This window comes from Physeter macrocephalus, chromosome 8 (assembly GCF_002837175.3).
Source record: "Physeter macrocephalus isolate SW-GA chromosome 8, ASM283717v5, whole genome shotgun sequence".
In the NCBI taxonomy this organism is placed as follows: Eukaryota; Metazoa; Chordata; class Mammalia; order Artiodactyla; family Physeteridae; genus Physeter; species Physeter macrocephalus.
The window spans coordinates 90,145,818-90,171,729 of NC_041221.1; the positions used below are offsets into that span (position 1 = coordinate 90,145,818).

General features: G+C 37.5%; 1 protein-coding gene across 1 annotated transcript in view; it reads left to right on the top strand.

The window, feature by feature from the left end:
• ADGRV1 (adhesion G protein-coupled receptor V1) overlaps positions 1–25,912 on the top strand; it is a 552,025-nt gene that overhangs the window by 63,177 nt on the left and 462,936 nt on the right. Inside the window, exons 22-27 of the mRNA XM_024125341.3 lie at positions 6,685–6,861; positions 10,648–10,828; positions 11,816–12,018; positions 19,467–19,596; positions 22,229–22,309; positions 23,932–24,071. Coding sequence (XP_023981109.1) covers positions 6,685–6,861; positions 10,648–10,828; positions 11,816–12,018; positions 19,467–19,596; positions 22,229–22,309; positions 23,932–24,071 — 912 coding nt within the window. The remainder of the gene's footprint in view (positions 1–6,684; positions 6,862–10,647; positions 10,829–11,815; positions 12,019–19,466; positions 19,597–22,228; positions 22,310–23,931; positions 24,072–25,912) is intronic.

Genomic DNA, 25,912 nt, shown 5'->3' on the forward strand with positions numbered 1-25,912 from the left:
GTTTGGATGATCTGTCCATTGGTGTAAGTGAGGTGTTAAAGTCCCCGACTATTATTGTGTTACTGTTGATTTCTTCTTTTAGAGCTGTTAGCCATTGCCTTATGTATTGAGGTGCTCTTGTGTTGGGTGCATATATATTTATAATTGTTCTATCTTCTTCTTGGATTGATCCCTTGATCATTACATAGTGTCCTTCCTTGTCTCTTGTAACATTCTTTATTTAAAGTCTGTTTTATCTGATATGAGTATTGCTACTCCAGCTTTCTTTTGATTCCATTTGCATGGAATATCCTTTTCCATCCCCTCACTTTCAGTCTGTATGTGTCCCTAGGTCTGAAGTGGGTGTCTTGTAGACCACATATATTTGGGTCTTGTTTTTGTATCCAGTCCATGAGCCTGTGTTTTTTGGTGGGAGTATTTAATCCATTCATGTTTAAGGTAATTATCGATATGTATGTTCCTATTCCATTTTCTGAATTGTTTTGGTTTTTTTTTTTTTTTTTTTTTTGCCGTACGTGGGCCTCTCACTGTTGTGGCCACTCCTGTTGTGGAGCACAGGCTCTGGACATGCTGGCTCAGTGGCCATGGCTCACTGGCGTAGCCACTCCATGGCATGTGGGATCTTCCCGGACTGGGGCACGAACCTGTGTCCCCTGCATCAGCAGGCGGACTGTCAACCACTGTGCCACCAGAGAAGCCCAGGGTTTTTTTGTTTTTTTTTTTTTTTGCGGTATGCGGGCCTCTCACTGCTGTGGCCTCTCCCGTTGCGGAGCACAGGCTCCGGATGCGCAGGCTCAGCGGCCATGGCTCATGGGCCTAGCCGCTCTGTGGCATGTGGGTTCTTCCCACACTGGGGCACGAACCCGCGTCCCCTGCATCAGCAGGCGGACTCTCAACCACTGCGCCACCAGGGAAGCCCCCAGGGTTTGTTTTTGTAGGTCCTTTTCTTCTCTTGTGTTTCGCACTTAGAGAAGTTCCTTTAGCATTTGTTGTAGAGCTGGTTTGGTGGTGCTGAATTCTCTTAGCTTTTGCTTGTCTGTAAAGCCTTTGATTTCTCCATCGAATCTGAATGAGATACTTGCTGGGTAGAGTAATCTTGGTTGTAGCCACCGCAGTGAGAAGCCAGCGCACTGCAACAAAGAGTAACCCCGGCTCACCTCAACTAAAGAAAGCCTGCGCGCAGCAATGAAGACCCAACGCAGCCAAAGATAGATAAATAAGTAAATAAATAAAATCAATTAGGTGACTATTTTAATAGTAGAAAAGATCTTTTAATTATTTATTCTCCATGTCTTAATTCCCTTCTTGTATTGCTAATTGCATCCTTGGTCTGCTATTTCCCAAAGTGCTGTGTGTGGGTGGCGTTGGTTGGAAATATCTAATGCATTTTCCTGAATCAAGACCCCATTTCTGAGTCAGAATCTCTAGTGGGGGATGCAATGGGAGACAAAAAGCTGAATTTTAAAAGTCTTTTAAAATGGAAAATATCATATGTACAGAATAATAGAAAAGATAGAATAGTGCACCCCAGTGACCCATCACCTAGCTTCAACATTTATTAGCCTTTTGCCAGTCTTGTTTCTTATTTTTTGGCTGAAATAATTTTTAAAGCAAAGGTCAGGCATTATGTCATTTCTCTGTAAATTCATAAGTATGAAAGGTGAAATTTTACCAAGCATCCTGTGTCATTTTTTTTAATGGATGCTTGGCTCTTGAAGCTTCTTCCCTTGTTCAAACTTTACAGGGTTTACTTTATTGTGTAAATTATTAATTTATTAAAATTTCTATGCAATTTTGATATATAGAACACATCTGCACATATTTGTATTGAATATGGACAGTCTTTTTTTCTCTTCTTTTTCACACTGAAAATAGTTAGTAGGTGATAGATTTTAATGAAGGCTTTACTAAATGAAAGTGTGGTTAGATAACTTTTCCCCATGAGATTCCTGCAAGCAAAATACTTAGTCCTGTATGATGCTTGGTAATGTCATTGACTTGGTAAAAGCTATAAGAAAACATCACACTCCTTACTGTATCTTTGGATCTATTTAATCTATGTCTCTTGCTGAAAGGGAAAGGCTGAATACTCATATGTTGGGATTAATGATTTATTAATTTAACTCATTCAAAATAGTCATTCTGATTAAAATTTGGGGTGGGAAAATGGAGCAAATATGTCCCTACTGTGATAGGAATCTAAATACATGGGAATTTGCTTTTTAAAAATATGCAAGCATATAAGTTTCTTGATAAAATAAGGGAATGTTTTTATGTGGCATTTTTTGTTACTGTGTTTGTGTGTCTGTATTTTAAGGGGAAGAAATATAAGATTTGTTTAGCACTTACTATTTTACTAGGTACCATGTAAAGCACTTGTTTAACCTCCACCAAAATCCATGAGACATTGTGATCTTCATTGTAAGAAGAGATCACTGAGATGTAGGACTCTTGGTAAGTGGTGGAGTGAAACAGTCAAACAGGACTGTTTGACCTTAAAGCCATGCTCTTTCCACCACACATGTGTTTGTATACCATTCAGCTATGATGAAAATGCTGATGTAAATGTCTAAGTGGAAATTAAATTAGGTGCTGTATTGAGCACCTGTGTCTTTGCTGCTTCCTCTTCTCTCCAGCCTCTTAGGGTTGGAGGGCCCCACCTTCAGAACAGTTAATTCTGCCATAACATGATAGATGGGTTTCTAAAAATCACCACACTGTACCAAATCGCGTAGTGAAAAACACAAGAACTTATGGGACAGATGGGTTAGGCGAACACTATCCAAAAATTTGGTCAGTGATATATAAAAAGAAAGGTAGGGACCTAATAAAAAACAGGTTTACACAATAAGTGTATAATTCTTAAGTATGATAATAAATATGGCATATACCTTGAAAAAACCTTAAGTTTGCTTGTAGAAGTGGGCATCAGAGGAATGTAGCTTGTGTGTTACTGTGAAGTGATGGAAGGAGGGTTATTCGAAATCAGAGGGAAAGTTGCCACATTCACTGCAGATAAATGTGGCTGGTGACACATGCGTTGAACTGAGGTAACTGGTAGAGGTTTGGAGTGTGTGTGTGTGTGTGTGTGTGTGTGTGTGTGTGTGTGTATTCCCATGTGGCTTGTTTCAGGTGGTACAGTTTTCTGTGTTCACCATGTTTCTTGTGGTTGAAATTATACATAAACAAATGTGAAATCCACTTTATGTTCAAAGTGCTCCCTGATGTATCAGTTGCATTGGAACAGTTTCATTTCAAAACCAGTGTTACAGCAGAACTGATTGTACTTGGTCCTTTTCTCTCTATACTTACTTCCCTCATTGTCTTATCCAGTCTTTAAATATAATTTATGTAATGGCCTTAAAATATACCATTTGTATATGGCCTTAAAATACCAGGCCATATGTTAAATACCATAACATTTTTGCAATGTTATGCCAATCTCTGCTCTACAGCAAAGTGACTCAGTTATACACATATATACATTCTTTTTAAATATTATTTTTCTATTATGGTTTATCCCAGGAGATTGGATATAGTTCCCTGTGCTATATATACTGTAGGACCTTGTTGTTCATCCATTCTAAATGTAATAGTTTGCATCTACGAACCCCAAACTCCCAGTCCATCCCTCTCCCTCCCCCTCTTCCCCTTGGCAACCACAAGTCTGATCTCTGTCTGTGAGTCTGTTTCTGTTTTGCAGATAGGTTCATTTGTGCTGTATTTTAGATCCCACATATAAGTGATATCATGGTATTTGTCTTTCTCTTTCTGATTTACTTAATATGATAATCCCTAGTTGCATCCATGTTGCTGCAGATGGCATTATTTTGTTCTTTTTATGACTGAGTAGTATTCTATTGTATATATGTACCACATCTTCCTTATCCATTTATGCCTCAATGGACACTTAGGTTGTTTCCATATCTTGGCTATTGTGAATAGTGCTGCTATGAACATAGGGCTGCATGTATCTTTTTGAATTAGAGTTTTCTCTGGGTATATGCCCAGGAGTGGGATTGCTGGATCATATGGTAATTCTATTTTTAGTTTTCTGAGGAACCTCCATACTGTTTTCTACAGTGGCTGCACCAGCCTAATTCCCACTAATAGTGTAGGAGGGTTCCTTTTTCTCAGCACCCTCTCCAGTACTTGTTATTTGTAGACTTTTTAATGATGGCCATTCTGACTGTTGTAAGATGGTACCTCGTAGTAGTTTTGATTTTCATTTCTCTAATAGTGATGTTGAGCATCTTTTCATGTGCCTACTGGTCATTTGTATGCCTTCTTTGGAGAAATGTCTGTAAAGGTCTTCTGCCCATTTTTTGATTGGGTTGTTTTGGTGTTGTTGAGTTACATGAGCTGTTTGAAAATACCAGTTTTGTAAATTGAACTGTAGTTGATTTAAAATATTGTGTTAGTTTCACGTGTACAGCAAAGTGATTCAGTTATACACACACATGCACATATATATGTGTATTCTTTTTCAGATTCTTTTCTGTTACAGGTTATTACAAGATATTGAATATAGTTCCCTGTGCTATACAGTAAATCCTTGTTGTTTATTTTACATATAGTGGTGTGTATCTGCTAATCCTAAAGTCCTAATTTATCCTTCCCCCCCTTTCCCCTTTGGTAACCATAAGTTTGTTTTCTATGTCTGTGAGTCTGTTTCTGTTTTTGTAAGTAAGCTTATTTGTATTATTTTTTAAATTCCACATATAAGTGATAGCAAATATTTGTTTTTCTCTGTCTGACTTCACTTAGTATGATAATCTCTAGGTACATCCATATTGCTGCAAATGGCAATATTTCATTCTTTTTTATGGCTGAGTAATATTCCAGTGTGTGTGTCTGTGTGTGTGTGTGTGTGTGTGTGTGTGTGTATTATACGACATCACCTGAAGCAGCTGGCCTAGTGCAGCAATGGGATGGCCTGTTAAAGACTCAGCCAAGGTGCCAGCTCAGGGACAACATCTTGAAGTGTTGGAGTGTTGTGCTCCAGGATCCAGCATGTGTGCCCAATGGCTGATATCTAATTCTGTGCCCCTGGTAATTAGATCACATGGGCTCAGGAAGCCAGAGGTAGAAGTGAGACTCTTAACTCCATCACCCCCAGTAACCCACTGTCAGAATTTGTGTTTCCTGTTCCCATGTTTTAAGTTCCACTGGATTAGAAGTTCTGGTTGGACCTGGAGATGGAACATTTCCATCAGGAGACAGACTGAAGGCCCTTTTGAACAACCGTAGGGTCGTTTTGGGCTTCTTAGGCTAGCAGGCGAGCAGACAAAGGAGTTATATTGCCCCAGGGGTCCTTGATCTTGTGTGCTATGAGGCAGTAGGGTTTCTGCTGCATTTTGGAGTAGGAATGCTGATGCTCAGTGAAACTCAAAGGATTTACTGGAGCAACTCCTGGTGCTTCCATGCTCATTGATAACTGTTTTGACTATTGCCTGTTTGCAGACAAATTTCAAATCTGTTCTTTCTAGCTCTGATGTTGGCACCAAAATAGCTCTATTTAATGCTGATCAGAGGTGCTTATGATTGATGTGAAAAGTAGAGAATGACATTATATATATAAAGATTTGTATTTTGAGCTCTATTTATTCAGTTTTAGTTCTTTTTTCTATGAATTTTATGTTAGATACTATAAAAATAGAATTGAGAGATGGAGAATTTAAGAATAGGAAGACCTATTCTAAAAGCTATTCCAATTTCCTGCTCCATGTAATTTCTAAACATTATCTTAAATTATGTAAATAAAAATACTTTTCACATGAAAAATGCACACACTTGTATGTATACATATGTATATGTATATATGTCAGAAATAGCAAAAAGATGGGCTTCCCTGGTGGCACAGTGGCTGAGAGTCCGCCTGCCGATGCAGGGGACACGAGTTAGTGCCCCGGTCCGGGAAGATCCCACATGCCGCGGAGCGGCAGGGCCCGTGAGCCATGGCTGCTGAGCTTGTGCGTCCGGAGCCTGTGCTCCGCAACGGGAGAGGTCACAGCAGTGAGAGGCCCGCGTACGGCAAAAAAAAAAAAAAAAAAAAAAAGAAATAGCAAAAAGATATTAAGCATGATATCAGTGCCCTCCTTTACCTGACTATTGTCTCCCCACCAGGAATTTCTCCAGGCTGTCCCCACCAGGAATTTCTCCAGGCTGTCCCCACTGGGTAGTTTATACCACCCTCAAAATGATTTCACCAAATCCACTCGATTACTTCTTATGTCTGTGCCTAGAAAGTTCTCCTTGATGTCATGTTCCACTCTTTACACCCAACTTTTTGTACTGAACTCATCATAAAATCATGAGTTTGTTTTCCTATTTAGACTTACCCAGATAAAGGATTGTGCTTTTTTAAAAAAAATCGTTTGTAACCGTAGCATCTAGCATAGTGGCTGACACACAAGAGGTTTCAATGAATGAATTACATGTGTAGTTAATTAATTATTATTGTTTCTGCTTTTATTTATCCCTTTAAAGGAATGAGTGGAAAAACCAATGATTGTAAATACTTTTTAGCAGTCAAAAATATATCCGGAGGAATGTAGAGGTTGCCTTAGAGAGGTAGAAAGTTATAGAATTAAGTTTATGGTAAAAGGATTTCAGGAAAGCCTTGTAATTTTATCACTGATTTGAATTGGTGTATACTTATAAAGAACTTATGTTCAATTTCAGATTGCAGAGGAGGGATCCACCATTTCATGTGTGGTGGAGCGAACCAGAGGAGCTCTGGATTATGTGCATGTTTTTTACACCATCTCACAGATCGAATCTGATGGTGTTAATTACCTTGTTGATGATTTTGCTAATGCCAGTGGAACTATCACATTCCTTCCTTGGCAGAGATCAGAGGTAAACTCTACCTTCTCTGTTTCTTTGAAAGCCTCCTGGAAAGCTTTTCCTGATCTGTTTGTTCTGTAATTTATTTGCAGCTTCCTGCTCTTTAAGCAATTTAGAATATTTAGGCAATTAGTTATATATCGTGGCATAAAATATTTTTGTATTTATTTCTGCAGTGAAAAATTAAGGATGTTAAATAATGTCTGTTATATCTGTTCTTTAATCTCAATATAATAAAAATGGTATAGCTTGAAGATTTATCATTGTGGGTTTTTGGTTATTACTGATACAATGAGAAACTGCAGAATTCTTAATGGTACTCTACCGGTCAGCCAAGAGGAATTCCTAAAACTGTAATATTTTATTTTTAAATTTGGAGAAAATAGGTAATTTTTCTTTGTTTTGAAAGTACAAGCAATCACCAGTTGATATCAGAAGCTTTCCGTGAATCGTTGTCTGATTTCTGAATAGATGCTCCAGAAATAAGTGACACTTATTGTAAGTGAAATTGAGATGAGACCTTCTCCTATATAAATTTTTTTTACATTCTAATATAAAATTTCTGATATGTTGGAATATTCATATCAGTATAATTTTTCATTAGAAATGTAAATAGTTTATAGGTCATCAGGGATAAATAGTAAAATAACTTAAGACTTGCAAATATCTTTGAAGACATTTCTAAGGGACTTAGGAGTTGATTGGATGAAAAAGATAAAATTAGGAAAAATTTAAAATATTCTTAAGATTTAAAGAGTTCAAGCTAAAGAAGAGTGATCAGATCTTTATAATTTGGGGTAAGAAGGAAACAAATTAAATAACTTATAACAGAAGTTCCCAATAGCAGTCTGTAAATAAGAGCCATGATAAATGTTTTACTGGTCTTTGGTAAAATGAGGAAAATTAGGACAACAAGTAAGTTTTCATAAGGCTGAAATTATTCCATTTAAAGGACTATAATTTATTCTGATCCTGTCTTTGTCACTTCTTTTTTGGATTTAAATTGCTATTTCTTTTATCAAGTAACAGTGATGATATGTGATAACTTTTTAATGTTCCCACTTGGAAAACAGAGTTGATCCTCAAAATTTTCCCCTGGAAAATTTACCCTCTATGAAATAAAAATATAACTGGGAACCACTGTTTTATAAAGAGTATTCATATATATTTTGGAAGAGCTAAGAATTAATAAAAGTTTGGTCAGGAAAATAGTTGTATATGCTCCTGTCAAGATTTATTTAAAATATTTTCTTCTGTCATTTTAAAATTTCTTTAAAAACGAATTGACCTTTAAAGCAACAATAACATCGAATACTGGGGTTGGTTTATAGCGCTCTGCCTGCTGGATCTACACTAGCTTCTCAGTCTTACTAAGCCAGAGACTGTATACTGAGGTGTCTGCTGATGCCCCGTGACTATGCTTTCCAGCACAGACAGCAGTCAGGTGACCTCCACTTTGCTCTTGCCTTCCAGATGTCTGGGGAGCACATTTAATTAAATACACTTAAATCACATCTAGAAACCTAGCAGCAAGACAGTCTGGGAAGAGTGTGTGTGTGTGTGTTTGTGTGTTTTGCTGCAGTACAGGAATGTATACTGGAAATGTGTTTTTCAAGTGTTTTTAAATGGCCCGTTAGTTATGAAATTAATTTAGTGAGTTAGGAAGATTTTCAAAAGAGAATAGAAAATAGCAGAGTTTATAACATATAGTAAAGGTAAATACTGTTTTGTGCACTGAGTCACCATGTGAGATACATTTATACCTTGATAGGGTCTTCAGTTTCAAACTCTTCATTTCACTAATTGAATTGAGTGAGTACTTTGGTATGCTTCAATACTTTAAAAATATTAATTGCTTCATTTTTATTGTACATCTTGATGTTTTGGTATTGCTTTTCATAGCAACATTTGTCAGCTTACTTCTGGGGCAAGATATTTTAAATCTTCAGACCGCTATTGTTCCCTTTAGTTCAAAAATAATGACAAGATTTGGGTAGAAGTGTTATTTTTATACTTTGAGCACATTGGCCATGCCATGTATTACTTTATTAATTAAAATTTTGATTAAAATGAACATTAAAACCAAATTCAGAGTCTGTCTTGGGCCTACATTAAAAACTACATTATAAAAACAGTTCTTCAAATGCTTTTAGGCCTAATGACTAGTGTTTTGGAGATTGCTTTTGGAGTTACAGTTTGTTTTCAGACTGTTGTCACCCTCCTTTCTGGAAGAAACCAGGAAATCATACATCATTCCTTCCTGTCCCTCACTCCCTATGCTGAGTCTTTAAGGCCTTGGTCTTCTATTTCCAGAACAAATTAAAATCCATCCATTTTTCCTCATCTCCATTGTCACTGAATTAGTTCAGTACCTCATTAATTCTGTTCAGTCACCTCCTAACCCAGCACCTTGCGTCCTTTCTTGCTGTGTCCACTCTGTTTACATTCTGCCATGGTATTGATTCTAAAATGGAATTCTCATTTGGTCAGTCCCCTGCTTATGATTCTTCCATTTTCCTTTACTCTCTATGGAATGAAGTTCATTTTTTTAATGATAGCATGAATGGTCCCTATGATCTTGACTCCTGTTTATCTGTTCAGACTTCTCTCCCACTCCAGCTTTAGTGGTCTAATTGTAGTTACCCAGATGTCTTATTCTTTCATGCTGTTGTTTCTTTTACTTGGAATGTCCTTCCTCATTATTACTCATAACTACAACTAATTCATTGAGACTTGCTTCATACTTGTCTGTTGTAAAACCTTTACCAGATAGAGTTGATTGTTTTGTTCTGTTTACTTTGTACATAACTCTATTATGACATGTTTGCATTGCATTTTAAATGTTTTTCCACAGATCTCTCTCCTACAGAAGACAGTGAGTCTCTTAGTGACTGGGGCCATTTCTAGCCCTGGCACATTGTAGATGTCAAAACATGCTTGTTCAAGTTAATAAAAGAAGGAGGAATGGTTTTTTTTTTTGCGGTACGCGGGCCTCTCACTGATGTACCCTTTCCCGTTGTGGAGCACAGGCTCCGGACGCGCAGGCTCAGCGGCCATGGCTCACGGTCCCAGCCACTCCGCCGCATGTGGGATCTTCCCGGACCGGGGCACGAACCCGTGTCCCCTGCATCGGCAGGCGGACTCTCAACCACTGTGCCACCAGGGAAGCCCCTGGAATGGTTTTTTTCACTTCAAATTTTGACTTATATATTGTAGAGCATGGTTGAGTTATTGCTACTTCCTTTCCTAATGGTTTTTGAGCAGTTTGTGTATGCCAGACTTACAGGGCTCATTGTGGATCTGTTTTCTAGCATTTATTGTGGATCTCTTTTCTAGCATGCAGCTGCTAGGTATGTCAGGCTTTCCTTAGGCCAGAACTAGACATGGATACATTGTCCCTTCCTATTGCCTTACCACATTCTATCAGATAACGTGCAGTTCCTTAACCAGGAACTCTATGCATGAGGTTGGTAATACCACTGTCTTTGGTACAAAGAATATATGATACTATATTGATATATCAATGTGTAATATATGATATGATATTAATACATGACTAGGGTATTTTTATACAGGAAGTATTAATCTTCAGCACCCATTATTGATTAAAGAATTAATTTCTCAGATCTCTCTCTCTCTTTCTTTCTCTCTCGCTCTCTATTTTTATGTCTTAAGTTTGTGTAGAAATCTGTCATGTTAAAAAGTAACTTTGTTTGGCTGCTTTATTTTCTTCTGATAAGTGGCAAATAATTTCTACATGCCTCATTGCTTAATGCCTTTGGATTTTTATATGTATAGGTCCTGAATATTTATGTCCTTGATGATGGTATTCCGGAGCTTAATGAGTATTTCCGTGTGACACTGGTTTCTGCGGTTCCTGGAGATGGAAAACTAGGTTCAACTCCCACCAGTGGTGCAAGCATAGACCCTGAAAAGGAAACAACAGATATCACCATCAAAGCTAGTGATCATCCATATGGTAACCAAGCCCTTTTGCAAGAATAATCCTCTCTTCTCTGGGTGTACTTGATCTCACTAAGGGTTTAAGGGACTTCTGCAAATGATTGAAGTAGAACTCCTTCGGATGCTCTAACTTCCAAGCTCTTGGAACTTCTAAGCTGCCATTTTGAGGGACAGTGCTTGTGAAAAAAATATAAGGATCTATTTCTAAAGTTTAATAATATATTTTGAAAAGTATTTTTAAATGCAGGATTATTTTAAATGAAAAAAAGTATTTTTATTCATGGTAATCAAATATTTTTAATTTTGAAAATTGTCCTACTGTGATATGTTAACACCTAATTGGAATACTTTGTAATTTATATTTTATTTAACTTCAAGAAGTAGCGTTATCACTGTCTGTTTATATTAGTTTCTTTTTGTCTTATGCTGAAAAGTGATAATTTTCTTATTTGGGAAACTATCATAGATGTCTGTCATAATAAGTTGAGACTGTTTTCTGCATTGGAAAGTAATAGTTCTTTTGTAGGAATAAAGCAAGGCCATCCAATAAAAGATCTGTGAAGGAAACCTGGGAAGTTCTTCAACTCTGATTTTCATACGTAAATTTTCAAAAAAGCGTGTTGCAAATCCTTTAGGGTGCCATTAATTTTGTTCTGCTATAAATTTAAGGATGAATTCTAGAGAGTCAAATATGAGTAAATGTTTGATAATAATATTTTAAAACTCCATCACTATTCTTTTTATTGATGCTTCCATTAAAAAAGCTTTCTTTGGGTAGAGACAAGGAAAATTAGCATTTTAATTTTTAACATCCTGAAAACTTACTAACATATTCTGTCAAAAGCATGTTAGTCAAATCTTCACTCAAGTCTTTTCTAAATGAGAGCCCTCTGAATTTTATCCCGGTGATCAAAATAATTGTGTAAGATTGTTTCAAGTGAATAAGAGATTCTTCCACAGATAATTGGGGCAAGAATGCCCTGCTTCTCTTTGTATCTGCCAGGTTTGCTACAGTTCTCCACTGGGCTGCCTCCCCAGCCTGAGGACCCAATGACCCTGCCCGCAAGCAGTGTTCCACACATCACCGTGCAGGAGGAAGATGGAGAAGTTAGGTTGCTGGTCGTCCGTGCTCAAGGGCTCCTGGGGAGGATTATGGCGGAATATAGAACAGTATCACTGACAGCATTCAGTCCTGAGGACTACCAGGTAAATCACTTAATCCTTTTGAAGCAGTATTTATGCTTGTAAAACAGACACAGTCCTCTTGGGGGTTTGGAAGGGACTTGGCACTGTACCTGGAACTTACTAAACAAGGAAAAGAAGCATTGATGGCTTTTTAGCCTTTAAACTTCTGTGAATTAAAGTATTTCAGTCTGGGCTTCCCTGGTGGCGCAGTGGTTGAGAGTCTGCCTGCCAATGCAGGGGATACGGGTTCGTGCCCCGGTCCGGGAAGATCCCACATGCCACGGAGCGGCTGGGCCCGTGAGCCATGGCCGCTGAGCCTGTGCGTCCGGAGCCTGTGCTCCGCAACGGGAGAGGCCACAACAGTGAGAGGCCCGCGTACTGCAAAAAAAAAAAAGAAAAAAAAAAAAAAAAAAAAGTATTTCAGTCCACTAAAGCCTGACACTTAAATAGCTGTCATATTGATTTCTCTTATACCTTATATTTGTCATAGGCTTCATTTGTATTATTTATTTTAAGTTATAGGTTTTAATCATATATATTAAAAATGATGTTTCTTACACATTTTAAATCCTCTCGTCTGTGTCCATTGAACAACACAAAAATTGTAAAAATATTATATGTCTATGTCATTTCAATTTTAATTTTTTTTTTCTCCAAATGAGAACCAGTGTGGTACTGGCAAAACAAAACAAAACAAAACAACCTGGAATTTGAAACTGGGCAGAACTGGGTTTAAATTGACCTTCTAAATGTGTGGCCTTGGGAGACTCAGTCTTTCCTGACCTCAGTTTCCTTATTTGTAAGGGAGAGATAGTATCTGCTGGGCCGGGCCACTCTGAGGATTGATGGCAGCATTTTAAATGTCACGTATAGTACGTGGAACATATATAGTAACCCTCAATAACTGTTGCGTAGTCTTATTATCACCAATACTCACATTAAGTGAATGCTCATAATTTCTTCTCATCTATACTTCTCAGGAAGTATTTTATATCCTTCAACATTTGTTTTCCCAAAGAATCTTTTTCTTTAAATTTAGTATTAGTTTTCTTGGTTTTCCTCTTATTCCTAATAATACCTGTACAAGGGTGTAGTCTTCAGTAATTTGTACATACTTTTTCTCCCAAACCCCAGAAAACTTGGCTAATTGAATTCATTTAATTTTGGCTGTATTGCAGTTAACAGAGTTTTCTTTGCTAAGTGCAAGAAGATGATTTCTTCCTTCTCAAAGGCTTTTATTGGGCAAGTTATATTTCTCTTGCCCTGACATGTATTTTGTCTTTAGTTTGGTATGTAGTATACTTCATAGGGCATCTCAGCTTGGCTTAGTATTGTCTTCTCTGTGTTCTGTTAAAGAAATACTTTAGTATTGATATTGATGGTCTGTTTAAAGTTTTTTTAGCTTTATTGAAGTATAACTGACAAATAAAAATTATATATATTTAAGATTTACAACTTAATATTTTGATACACATATACATTGTGAATTGATTACCACAATAAGCTAATTAACATATCCATCACCTCACATAGATATAATTTTCTTTCCCTCCCTTCCTTCTGTCTTTCCTTCCTTCCTTCCTTTCTCTCTTTCTTTCAAGATGCTTAAGATCTACTCTCTTAGCAGATTTCAAGTGTACAATATAGTATTGCTCCAGAACTTACCTTGCATAACTGAAACTTTGCATCCTTTGATAACTTCTCCTTATTTTCCCTTTCTTCCAGTTCCTGGCAAGCACCCTTCTAGTCTAGTTTCTGCTTCTATGAGTTTGACTGTTTTAGGTTCCACATATTAGTGAGATCACGAAGTATTTGTCTTTCTGTGTCTGGCTTATTTTACTTAGCATGGTGTTCTTCAGGTTCATCCCTGTTGTTGCATATGACAGGATTTCCTTTTTTTTTTTAAGGCTGAATAATATTCTGTTCTATCTATCTACTATCTAATTTTCTTCATTCATCTGCTGAAAGACATTTAGGTTGTTTTCATATCTTGGCTACTGTGAATAATTCTTCAATGAACATGGGAATGCAGATATCTCTTCAACATAGTAAATTCATTTCCTTTGGATATATATCCAGGAGTGGAATTACTAGATCATATGATGGTTCTATTTTTAAGTTTTTGTGGACCCTCCATGCCGTTTTCTATAATTGCTATATGAATTTGCATTCCTACGAGCAGTGTACAAGCATTTCCTTTTCTCCACATCCTTTCCAGTACTTGTCATCTCTTGTCTTTTTAACAGTATCCATTCTAACAGGTGTGAGGTGATATCTCATTGTGCTTTTGATTTGCATTTCCATGATGATTAGTGGTGATTTGCACCTTTTCATATAGCTGTAGACCATTTGTATGTCTTTTTTTTTTTTTTTTTTTTTTTGCGGTACGCGGGCCTCTCACTGCTGTGGCCTCTCCCGTTGCGGAGCACAGGCTCCGGACGCGCAGGCTCAGTGGCCATGGCTCACGGGCCCAGCCACTCTGCGGCATGCGGGATCCTCCCGGACCGGGGCACAAACCCGCGTCCCCTGCGGACTCTCAACCACTGCGCCACCAGGGAAGCCCTGTACATCTTCTTTTGAGAAATGTCTATTCAGGTCCTTTATTCATTAAAAAAAAAAAATTTATATGATTTTTAAAGGTTATTTTCCATTTATAGTTATTATAAAATATTGGCTATATTCTACATGTTGTACAGTACATCCTTGAGCCTATCTTACACCCCATAGTACCTCCCACTCCCTCAACCCTACATTGCCTCACTACCCCACTGGTAACTATACTTTGTTCTCTATATCTGTGAGTCTGCTTCCTTTTTCTTATATTCACTAGTGTGTTGTATTGTTTAGATTCCACACATAGGTAATATCATTACAGTGTTTATCCTTCTCTGTCTGACTTATTTCACTTAGCATAATGCCCTCTAAGTCCATCCGTGTTGCTACAGATGGCAAAATTTCATCCTTTTAATGGCTGAGTAATATTCCATTGTGTGTGTGTGTATATATATATATATATATATATATATATCCACCATATCTTCTTTATCCATTCATCTGTTGATGGACACTTAGGTTGCTTTCATATCTTGGCAATTGTAAATAATGCTGCTATGAACGTTGAGGTGCATGTATCTTTTCAAATTAGTATTTTGGGTTTTTTTTTGGATATATACACTCAAGAATGGAATTGCTGGGTCATATGGTAGTTATATTTTTAGTTTTTAGAGAAAACTCCATACTGTTTTCCACTGTGGCTACACCAGTTTACATTCCCACCAACAGTGTATGAGGATTCCCTTTTCTCCATATCCTTGCCAACATTTGTTGTTTGTGCTCTTTTTGATGATAGCCATTCTGACAGGTGTGAGATGATATCTCATTGTGGGTTTGATCTGCATTTCCCTGATGATTAGCTATGTTGAGCATCTTTTCATGTGCCTGTTGTCCATCTACATTTCCTCTTTGGAGAAATGTCTATTCAGTTCTTCTGCCCATTTTTTATTTGGGTTTTTTTTTTCATGTTGAGTTGTATGAACTGTTTATATATGTTGTATATTAATCCCTTGTTGGTCATATCATTTGCCAATATTTTCTCTCATTCAGTAGGTTGTCTTTACATTCTGTCGATGGTTTCCTTTGCTGTGCAAAAGCTTTGAAGTTTAATTAGGTCCCATTTGTTTATTTTTGCTTCCATTGGTCTATGTGTCTGTTTTTGTGCCAGTACCATACTGTTTTGATTACTGTAGCTTTGTAGTGTACTGTGAAGTCAGGGAGTTTGATTCCTCCAGCTCTGTCCTCAAGATTGTTTTGGCTATTCAGAGTCTTTTGTGTTTCATACAAATTTTAAAATTATTTCTTCTAGTTCTGTGAAAAATGACATTAAGGGACTTCCCTGGCAGTCCAGTGGTTAAAACTTTACCTTCCAATGCAGGGGGTGCGGGTTGATTCCTGGTTGGGGAGCTAAGATCCCTCATGCCTCATGGCCAAAAAACCAAAACATAAAACAGAAGCAGTATTGTAACAAATTCAATAAAGACTCTAAAAAAATGGTCCACATCAAAAATATCTTTAAAAAAATGACATTAATATTTTGATAGGGATTGCATTGAATCTGTAGATTGCCTAGGGTAGTATGGTCATTTCAGCAATACTGATTCTTCCAATTTAAGAACACAGTATATCTTTCCATCTGTTTGTGTCGTCTTCAGTTTCTTTCATCATCATCGTACATTTTCGGAGTACAAGTCTTTTACTTCCTTAGGTAGGTTTAGTCCTAGGTATTTTATTTTTTTTTGATGTGATTGTAAATGTGACTGTTTCCTTAATTTCTCTGATACTTTGTTGTTAGTGTATAGAAATGCAACAGATTTCTGTATATTAATTTTGTCTCCTGCAACTTTACCAGATTCATTGATGAGCTCTAGTAGTTTTCTGGTGGTCTCTTTAGGATTTTCTATGTATAGTATCATGTTGTCTGCAAACAGTGACAGTTTTACTTCTTCCTTTCCAATTTGGATTCCTTTTATTTTTTTTTCTTGTCTGACTGCTGTGTCTAGGACTTCCAATACTATGTTGAATTAAAGTGGCGAGAGTGGGTATCCTTGTCTTGTTCCTGATCTTAGAGGAAATGCTTTCAGCTTTTCACCATTGAGTATGTTGTTAGCTGTGGGTTTGTCATATATGGCCATCCCCAATCTCCAGTTGGATTATCATTTTCTTTAATAACTAAAACAAAATGAAACAAAAAAATCTATGTATGTATCCTTCATGACTTTCAGAAAGCTAATACCCTTGGAGATGTTTCTGAGAATTTTCAGGCCATGGGTTGCAGAATGGATGTGGTGTTAGCAGGTATGAAAACAACATGAATCTCATTGTACATCTCCATTAGAGCTCTTGTGACCAGGTGCATTGTCAATGAGCAGTAATATTTTGAAAGGAATATTTTTTTCTGAGAAGTACGTCTCCACAGTAGGCCTAAATATTTAGTAAACCATGTTGTCAACAGATGTGCTGTCATCTAGGCTTTGTTGTTCCACTTACAGAGCACAGGTATAGTAGATTTAGCATAATTCTTCAGGGCCCTAGGATTTATGGAATGGTAAATGAGCATTGTCTTCAACTTACAGTCACCAGCTGCATTATTAGCCCCTGATAAGAAAGTTAGCCTGTCTTTTTAGGCTTTGAATCCTGCCATTGAATTCTCCTGTCTAGTTATGAAAGTCCTAGATGGCGTTTTCTTCCAATATAACACTGTTTTAACTACCTTGAAAATCTCTTGTTTAGTGCAGCTGCCTTCATTCATTATCTTAGCTAGATCTCCTGGATAACTTGCTGAAGCTTCTACAGCACTTGCTGTTTCATCTTGTACTTATGTGTTATAGAGATGGCATCTTCCCATCAACCTTATGAACTAACCTCTGCTAGCTTCAAACTTTTCTTCTGCAGCTTCCTTATGGAACTGAAGAGAGTTAGGGCCTTGCTGTGGATTAGGCTTTGGCTTAAGGGAATGTTGTGGCTGGTTTGATTTTTCTATGTAACTACTAAAACTTTCTCCATATCATCAATAAGGCTGTTTTGTTTTCTTATCATTCATGATTTCACTGGAGTAGCACTTCTAATTTCCTTCAAGAACTTTTCCATTGCATTTAAAACTTAGCTAACTGTTTGGCTCAAGAGGTGTAGGTTTTGGCCTGTCTTGGCTTTTGACATGCCTTTCTCACTAAGCTTAGTAATTATTTCTAGCTTTTGATTTAAAGTGAGAGACATGTGACTCTTCCTTTCACTTGAACACTTAGAGGTCATTGTAGGGTTACTGATCAGCCTAATTTCAATATTGTTGTATCTAAGGGAATAGGAGACCCCAGAAGAGGGAGAGAGATGGGGGAATGGATAGTCAGTGGAGCAGTCAGAGCACACACAATTGTTAAATTAGCTGTCTTATATGGGTGTAGTTCCCTGTGCCCCAAAACAATTACAATAGTAGCATCAAAGATCACTGATCACAGATCACCGTTAACAAATATAACAATTAGGAAAAACTTTGAAATATTGTGAGTATTACCAAAATGTGACACAGAGACAAGAAGTGAGGGAATGCTATTGGAAAACATGGAACCAATAAACTTGCTCTACGCAGGGTCGCTAAAACCTTAAATTTGTAAAAAATACAATATCTGCAAAGTGAAATAAGGCGAAGTGCAATGAAATAAGTTTTGCCTGTAGAAATTTGGAAGTTGGGAACATATACATGACATTAAAAGCCTAGAATATGGTAGCCTTGTCTAGAGATAGGGTCTAGAGGGAATCTGATGAAAAATAGTTTTTCCAGGTCCTAGGAGAATGTTAAAATTCAAAGAACACAAAGATGAGCTAAAAAGGTAGGAAAAATAGGAAATGTGGTATCACGGAATACCAGAGAGAGAGGGAGTGGGCAATTGTGTAAGATATTGCTAAGGTCAAATAATATGGTTTCCTAAGACAGTCAAATGTTATTTCTGCTGTTAAGATTTGTAGAATTACTCCTTTGATGACTGCACTGTAGGCAAGGTTACTTTTTTTTTCTTGAGCTGTTGTATGTCTTTTATAGCAGTTGTTTTCTATCCTGTGCTTAATACTCCTTAGGGAATGTTTTCGTGGAGATACAGATATGATTTGGCTGTTTTTGAATCCCAAACATCTAAAATGGTGCAACGCACATGCTATGTGTTTAAAAATATTGAAAAAAATTAGTAAGTGAGTGATTAAGTGCATTGGTACTTGGGTTCCTCAGTTTAGCTTTAGGATCATTAATTGCTCCGCAGGATGAAATATTAGTTATCCACAAAAGCTAACCCTAGAAAAAATTTAAACATCTTTATTTATTCTCATGACTTGAGAGGAAAATGCTTATATTAGATAGTGGGAGAAAAAGGGCCTTAAGACTTTAAAAAACTGCTTTTCTGGTAGCTATGAACTTTTCTGATGGGAGATTTGTATCGCGAATTGCAGTTGTGATATAATCAAGGAAAGATGAATGCCCAGTGGATTGATATTTATTATTGCTAGGGGAAATTTTTGGAATGAAAATACCATTACTATTATGCAGTGAGTATTTAAATTACTCAATGACATAAACCAAATAGTTCTCAATATACTTAATGAAAAGAATTCCATGCATCTCATTGACTTAATTCTTTACGAATTTGTGGATGTCACCTATTCAGATTTCTCATTTGCCTTAACAATTTTTTTTGATGAATAGGAAAATAAGAGAGATAAAAATCCATCTGCTTTATTTAGTTTGAGGATATTTGTTTAGAATTCATATTGAACACTATTCATATCCACTTAAATATTTTCAATTTTATATTTTACTTCATCTGTTTCAGTATTTATATCAATTTGGGATATAGTAAACATTCTCATTTTACACATTCACATACAGAATAATTATAATCTAATGGATAAATCTTTTATTTATATTTCAGAGTGTTGCTGGTACCTTAGAATTTCAACCAGGAGAAAGATTTAAGTACATTTCTGTTAACATCACTGATAATTCTATTCCTGAATTGGAAAAATCCTTTAAAGTTGAGTTGTTAAACTTGGAGGGAGGAGGTAAGACTCAAAAATGTCAAATATTTACTTGTACACTCACCTTGGTGGTAGTAGATTCTATTAAGGAAATAGGTTCTTTTGAATTAACCTATTGTGCTGGTTTTCCCCCTTTCGTTACCCATTGGTCTTTTCCTAAAGTAGATGTGCTTTTACAATGAAATAATTTAATTATGCTGAATCACCAAATTATAGCTATCATTCAGAGTGGGTGCCCCTAAAATCACCTCTCTACCTTCTTCCTTATTTCAATTTTCACAGTAGCTCCCTTAGAGCTACCTCCAGCTGTAGAACAGGTCAAAGTTAATCTCTTTAGATAATCCATTATGAGGTGATTATCAGGTGATTATCAATAAAACAGGTTAATAATACCTTATTCTCAATTCTGTAATGCCGAAAACTCTGATTATCACAGATTTTTGGAGTCAAAAATCCATTTTGTGGCAAAACTCATCTGTATTGAAGAGAGGCTACTTATAATCTTTATTTATCCTACTTAGATTAACTATATACATTTCTTTGCAGAAGTATCACTGTGTTTGATTATCAGGTGCTACTGGGGGTGTTACAGTATACATGAGATGTGTACCATATTACCTTTATAAATGTAAGAATTTGGGAGTTGGTATGGTATTCATCAGGTCAGTCTCTTCCATTACAAAAGCTGGTATTATTAGCTTATTATTATTTTTATGTTTTGATGAAGAAAGTCATAGTACCGAATAAGCCATCCAAAGGGAGAAATAGGGTAAGATGGAAATACTAAGATTGTCTTTTAGTATGCAGTGAGACTTTGGGGTAAGTATGACAAAATTTTCCCATGTTTCCCTTCCTTGTTTTCCCAAAGCCCATGTGGCAGCAAAGGAGGACAAGCCAGGGAAATGATTAAACAGCGCCACAGCTTGGTTGACTACATAAAACAGTGAAAGTATGCTGGACAACCTGCTGGGCTGGTGTCATGTAACAATACCGGCTTTGCTTGTCTTCTAGAGACAAGTCCTTTCATTTCCAAATCATTATTTTCATGAAATGACTTCATTAATCAGAGGTCACTATGAAGTATTTGAAGAGTTGTTCTTTGTATTACTTATAGCTAAAAATACTTGTGTAATAGAGAAACTGTTAGTGAGCATTACCTAATATTAATAAGGAGCATCAAATATTCTTCAGAAATGATATTTGTGATCATAGTGATACTTGTGATTTTATATAGAAACTTCCTCCTATATCTCTAGAATATGCATCGTTATGTATTAATTGGGCATGAGTACTCATTTGAAAACCAATCTTGCACCTTAAGTGGGCAATACTGGCAAAGAATCTGATCCTCCCCACCCCCTTTGAGTGCGGATTGGAGGTAGAGAAATCTAGATGCTGGCCTCCATTCCTCGCCCTAGCTGGGACTGCCTAAGAGGTGAAATAGCTTGTAGAGCTAAATTCTTTTGAGGATCAAAGGAGAAACCCTTATTCCTCACTGTTTTGCCTATAAGACTAATTCTACATATGATAGCCACCTGAGTAGATGTTTTATGCTAGCCAGGGTACATTGCTGTTAAATTTCACCCCTCTTTCTCACAACTTGTGGTTCATAGGGAAGCCAAGCCATGCACTCGATAGTCCCTGAAATCCATTTTGCCTCTTATGTCTCTAAGATCATTTCAGGTTTTGGGTGCCATAAATTCTCATATATATCCCAGTCCTTTGGAGGGGAAGCACAGAAGAGCAGGGCAGATCTTAGACTGGCATGTCAATCAAGGATACTGGTAGAAACACACAGGTGTGGATGTGGTCTTGCTACTCTTACTCCTTTTCCACTGCTGCCATCGCTGCCCTTCCTGTCTTCTTTGTTTGCAAATATTTGGCAAAATAACGGTTGGCTTGTGAGATGTAGTGGAAGTAAAGTTAGAATCATTTTCTCTTTATTATAGTCTTTATATATTGCCAGGGTGCTTCATTTTCTACAGTATTATTTATTTGATCTTTACAGTAGTTTTGTAAAAGGCAGCAGTCCCCTTTCATAGGTGAGAAAAGTGAGGTACTGTGACTTGCTGAAGGTTTTACAACTGCTGTCTCTCACAGCCAGGGCTGAAGCTGAGGTTTTTAGGCTGCTTGTCCAGGGTTCTTTGAGAAATGTCAGTGGCAAAAGGGTGATCAAGCCTGAGAATGGTACATATGGTGGGAATTTAAGTGTGTGGTTGAAGGGAAATGTTAGATGCCTTTCTCTAATTTTGAATTGGTGGTTGTAAGTGGTAAGGTGACTGTCAAAGGTATATAGGACTAAGTGTAAGCTGATACATGCACGCAGATGTTTAAAAAATATTTAAAATGTTAAAAACAATTTACACTGTTGTAAAGTGAAAATTTAAAAATAAAACTAGTTAAATTGGCAGAAATGGGACATGCCAATTACAGCCTACATGGAATATTTCCTGAAGCTATGAATGAAAGTTTTATATATTGGTAGCTTGACTAATGTTATACTATTACCACCTAATATGTTTTTTTTTTTTTGAAGAATGCATGTCTAATATTACTGTATTTTCCTTTTTGCTGGATATGTTTTAAGAGCTCTCAATTTTCTCATTGTGTCAACGTGTGTTGCGTGGGTTGTGTCTCTGTGTTTCTCCTTGTGAAGTGACTGAACTCTTTAGGGTTGATGGCAGTGGTAGTGGTGATGGGGACATGGAATTCTTCCTTCCAGCTATTCACAAACGTGGTAAGCAGCTGTTCCAAGGCCCTTTACTATTCCACATTTTAACTTTTCTTTTTAGAGACAAGAAAATTAACCATTTATAGATACCTACTACATGTATTTCATCTCATTAACCAGCACAACTTTATGAAGTATTATTTGTTTCATGTTATTGTCAGCCAGCTAGAAAGTGATCAAGTCACAATCAGGTCCTGTCTGCCTCCAAAGCCCAGACTCTCCTCCTCTCTGTGTGAACCTAATGCAGTTTCCTGATTCTAATTATAACAGAAATTTTGCTTGGTATCATTTACAAAAGTGATTATTGAAAAAGATTTTACATCGCTTTGAGTACCTGAAAAAGAGATAAATAGAACATTTATACTTTCATGTAAAATGTATCACACTGATTTTCTTTACGAAAACAAATGGGTCGGGCTTCCCTGGTGGCGCAGTGGTTTGTTCCCGAACCACTGCGCCACTGAAGACGGGTTCATGCCCTGGTCCGGGAAGATCCTACATGCCGCGGTGCGGCTGGGCCCGTGAGCCATGGCCGCTGAGCCTGCGCGTCCGGAGCCTGTGCTCCGCAACGGGAGAGGCCACAACAGTGAGAGGCCCGCGTACCACAAACAAACAAACAAACAAAAAAAACCAAATGGGTCTTTATATGTAACTTTTAATCAGAACAAATGGGAGAGAGAAATTAAGAAGAAAACACATGGGGAGAATAAGTTGCCAGTTAATGGGCAGGAATATTGAAAAGAGGATGCCTTTTGAATTATATTCGTATACAAACATGATAAAGCTTTTTACCTCAAATATTTTTCATATTAAGGGAGAATACATAGAATACTTGTTTTCTTTAGGGAGCACTCTTACTAACCCTCAAAAGGATTCCTGTTGAGGAATCCACAAAACATACCTTTTTCACCATGTCAGGTTTTATATTTTAGTTTCAGAACTCATGTTCCCACCCCTCTCATTCCTGACTTCCATCAACGCCTCATGTAACTTCTGTATTTAATTACTCCTAATTTTGGGATTGTTTATTTTCTCGTTCGAATCCATTAATACAACATAAAAGTTGAACATACTTCTTAGGAAAAAAATAAATACTTCTTTAGATCTTGGCATCTTTTTAGTTATAGGACTGGATGAGACCAGGGGAGGTAGATCTGTAATATCATAATATGATGAAAATAGGCCTAGAATTAATGCACATTTGGAAACCAAGAATCTGTGCAGTCAGATTGATGAAAATCATAGGGAATCTACTGTTTCATAAGGGTAAGAATCATTTTGGCTCACGTTCTTCTGAGGTTAGCAAAGGTCATGGGAGAATTTCCTCATATGCTCCATGTGGAAGAATGTTCTCTTTCATAGAGAAGAAAAAGAAAAATAAGTTTTCCTTATTCATCTTCAAGTGCTTATGCAGCACTTGTATATCACGTTAGTGCCCAGACAGAGGAAGGTCATAAAAGCATGAATATGTGTGGCAGCCATTTGTGTGTGCCTTTCTTTCTAAAGCAAATTAGAACATGCTCAGTGAATGGTACATCTCTTTTCAAAAAGTTGTTCCTTGCTTTTCCCTTTGGTTTGTAAATTACTGATTAACATTTTCTTCCATTTGTTGGAACTTACCCATGCAGCCAGTCTAGGAGCGGCTTCCCAAATTCTAGTGACAATTGCAGCCTCTGACCATGCTCACGGTGTATTTGAATTTAGCCCTGAGTCACTCTTTGTCAGTGGAACTGAACCAGAAGATGGGTACAGCACTGTTATATTAAAGGTGAGTACGTTTTTCCTCCAGTCCTAGACATTGCTTTTAACACTGTTTTATTGTATTATTAAGGTGTACTTTATGTTAATTTTTTTCTATTTAAGTGGAGGGGAATGAGTCTAGAAGCACAGACAATTCAAACTGATAATTAAACAGTGATTTGGCATTTGTCTTTGTATTTCACTTTGCATACAAATTCATCTTATGACTGAGGGTTCCTGACTCTTTAAGGAATACAGTGGATCTGTACTACATAGATTTTTATATTGATTCACATAGGCTGTGGTAACAAACATCTCCAAAATCTCATTGGCTTACTGCAACAAAGATTTAGTTTTCACTCATGGATTATGTCCATCTGAAGTGGGCTATCATCAGTGACTTAGGACTGAGGATTGTAGAGGCTACATCTCAACAGGTGCTTCTCTCTCCATGGAGTGGGGAAATGTGAATGTGAGGAACTGCACACTGGCTCTTCAGCTTCTTTCTGGAAGTGACTCACAGCATTTCCACTTAACTTCTTTGGTCAAAGCAAGTGCAAGTCACATGACAACACTAATGTAACCAGGTGGAGAAGTGCAATCCTGGCTTGTATCTCTCCCAGAAGGAAAGAAAATCCAAAACATTTGTGAACAGCAATAATAACAACTCTATGTGTGTGTGTGTGTGTGTGTGTGTGTGTGTGTGTGTGTATGTCTGTATGTCTGTGTGTGTCTACTCTGCATTCATCCAGTAGGAATTAAGTAGGCTTCTATGGATAAATAATTTAGAGGAGCTAGAAACTTGCTCAGCTTTCTCAGATTTTATACAAGTGATATGAAGGATCACTCAAAATATATCCTTTCTGTATTCTCATGGCAGATCTTCAGTAAACTGTTGTGGAGTAAATTAAACAACTTCAGAAGGGATAACTAATTTATTTTATTATTGTTTTTTTGGCTGCTTTGGGTCTTCGTTGCTGTGCACAGGCTTCTCATTGCGGTGGCTTCTCTTGTTGCGGAGCACGAGCTCTAGGCGTGCGGGCTCAGTAGTTGCAGCATGTGGACCCTAGAGCGCGTGGGCTTCAGTAGTTGTGGCGCATGGGCTCAGTAGTTGCGGTGCGCAGGCTCTAGGGTGCGTGGGCTTCAGTAGTTGTGGCGTTCGGGCTCAGTAGTTGTGGCTCATGAGCTTAGTTGCTCCGCAGCATGTGGGGTCGAGTGGGGGTTACTTTCTATTGTGGTGCGCGGGCTTCTCATTGCAGTGGCTTCTCTTGTGGCAGAGCATGGGCTCTAGGCAAGCGGGCTCAGTAGCTGCAGCATGCGGGCCCTAGAGCACATGGGCTTCAGTAGTGGTGGCATGCAGGCGCAGTAGTTGTGGCTCACGGGCTTAGTTGCTCCATGGCACATGGGATCTTCCCGGACCAGGGATTGAACCCGTGTCCCCTGCATTGGCAGGCAAATTCGTAACCACTGTGCCACCAGGGAAATCCCGATAACTAATTATTGGATTGGCCAAAAAGTTCCTTCGGTTTTAAAGTAAAAATAAAAGACACATTTTTCATTTTCACCAAGAACTTTATTGAACAACGTATTCACCCTTCTGTTCCACTACCTTCCGCCATTTTTCAGTCAACGTCATAATTCCGTTTTCCCAAAACTCTTTATCTTTTTGAGCAAAGAACTATTCCAGGTGTCTTTTACAGTCTTCCAGGGAATTGAAATTTTTTCCATTAAGAGAATTTTGTCAAGACTGAAATAAATGGAAATTCGAAGGTGCAGTGTCTGGTGAATATGGTGGATGAATCAGAACTTCCCAGCCAAGCTGTAACAGTTTTTGCCTGGTCATCAAAGAAACATGTGGTCTTGTGTTAT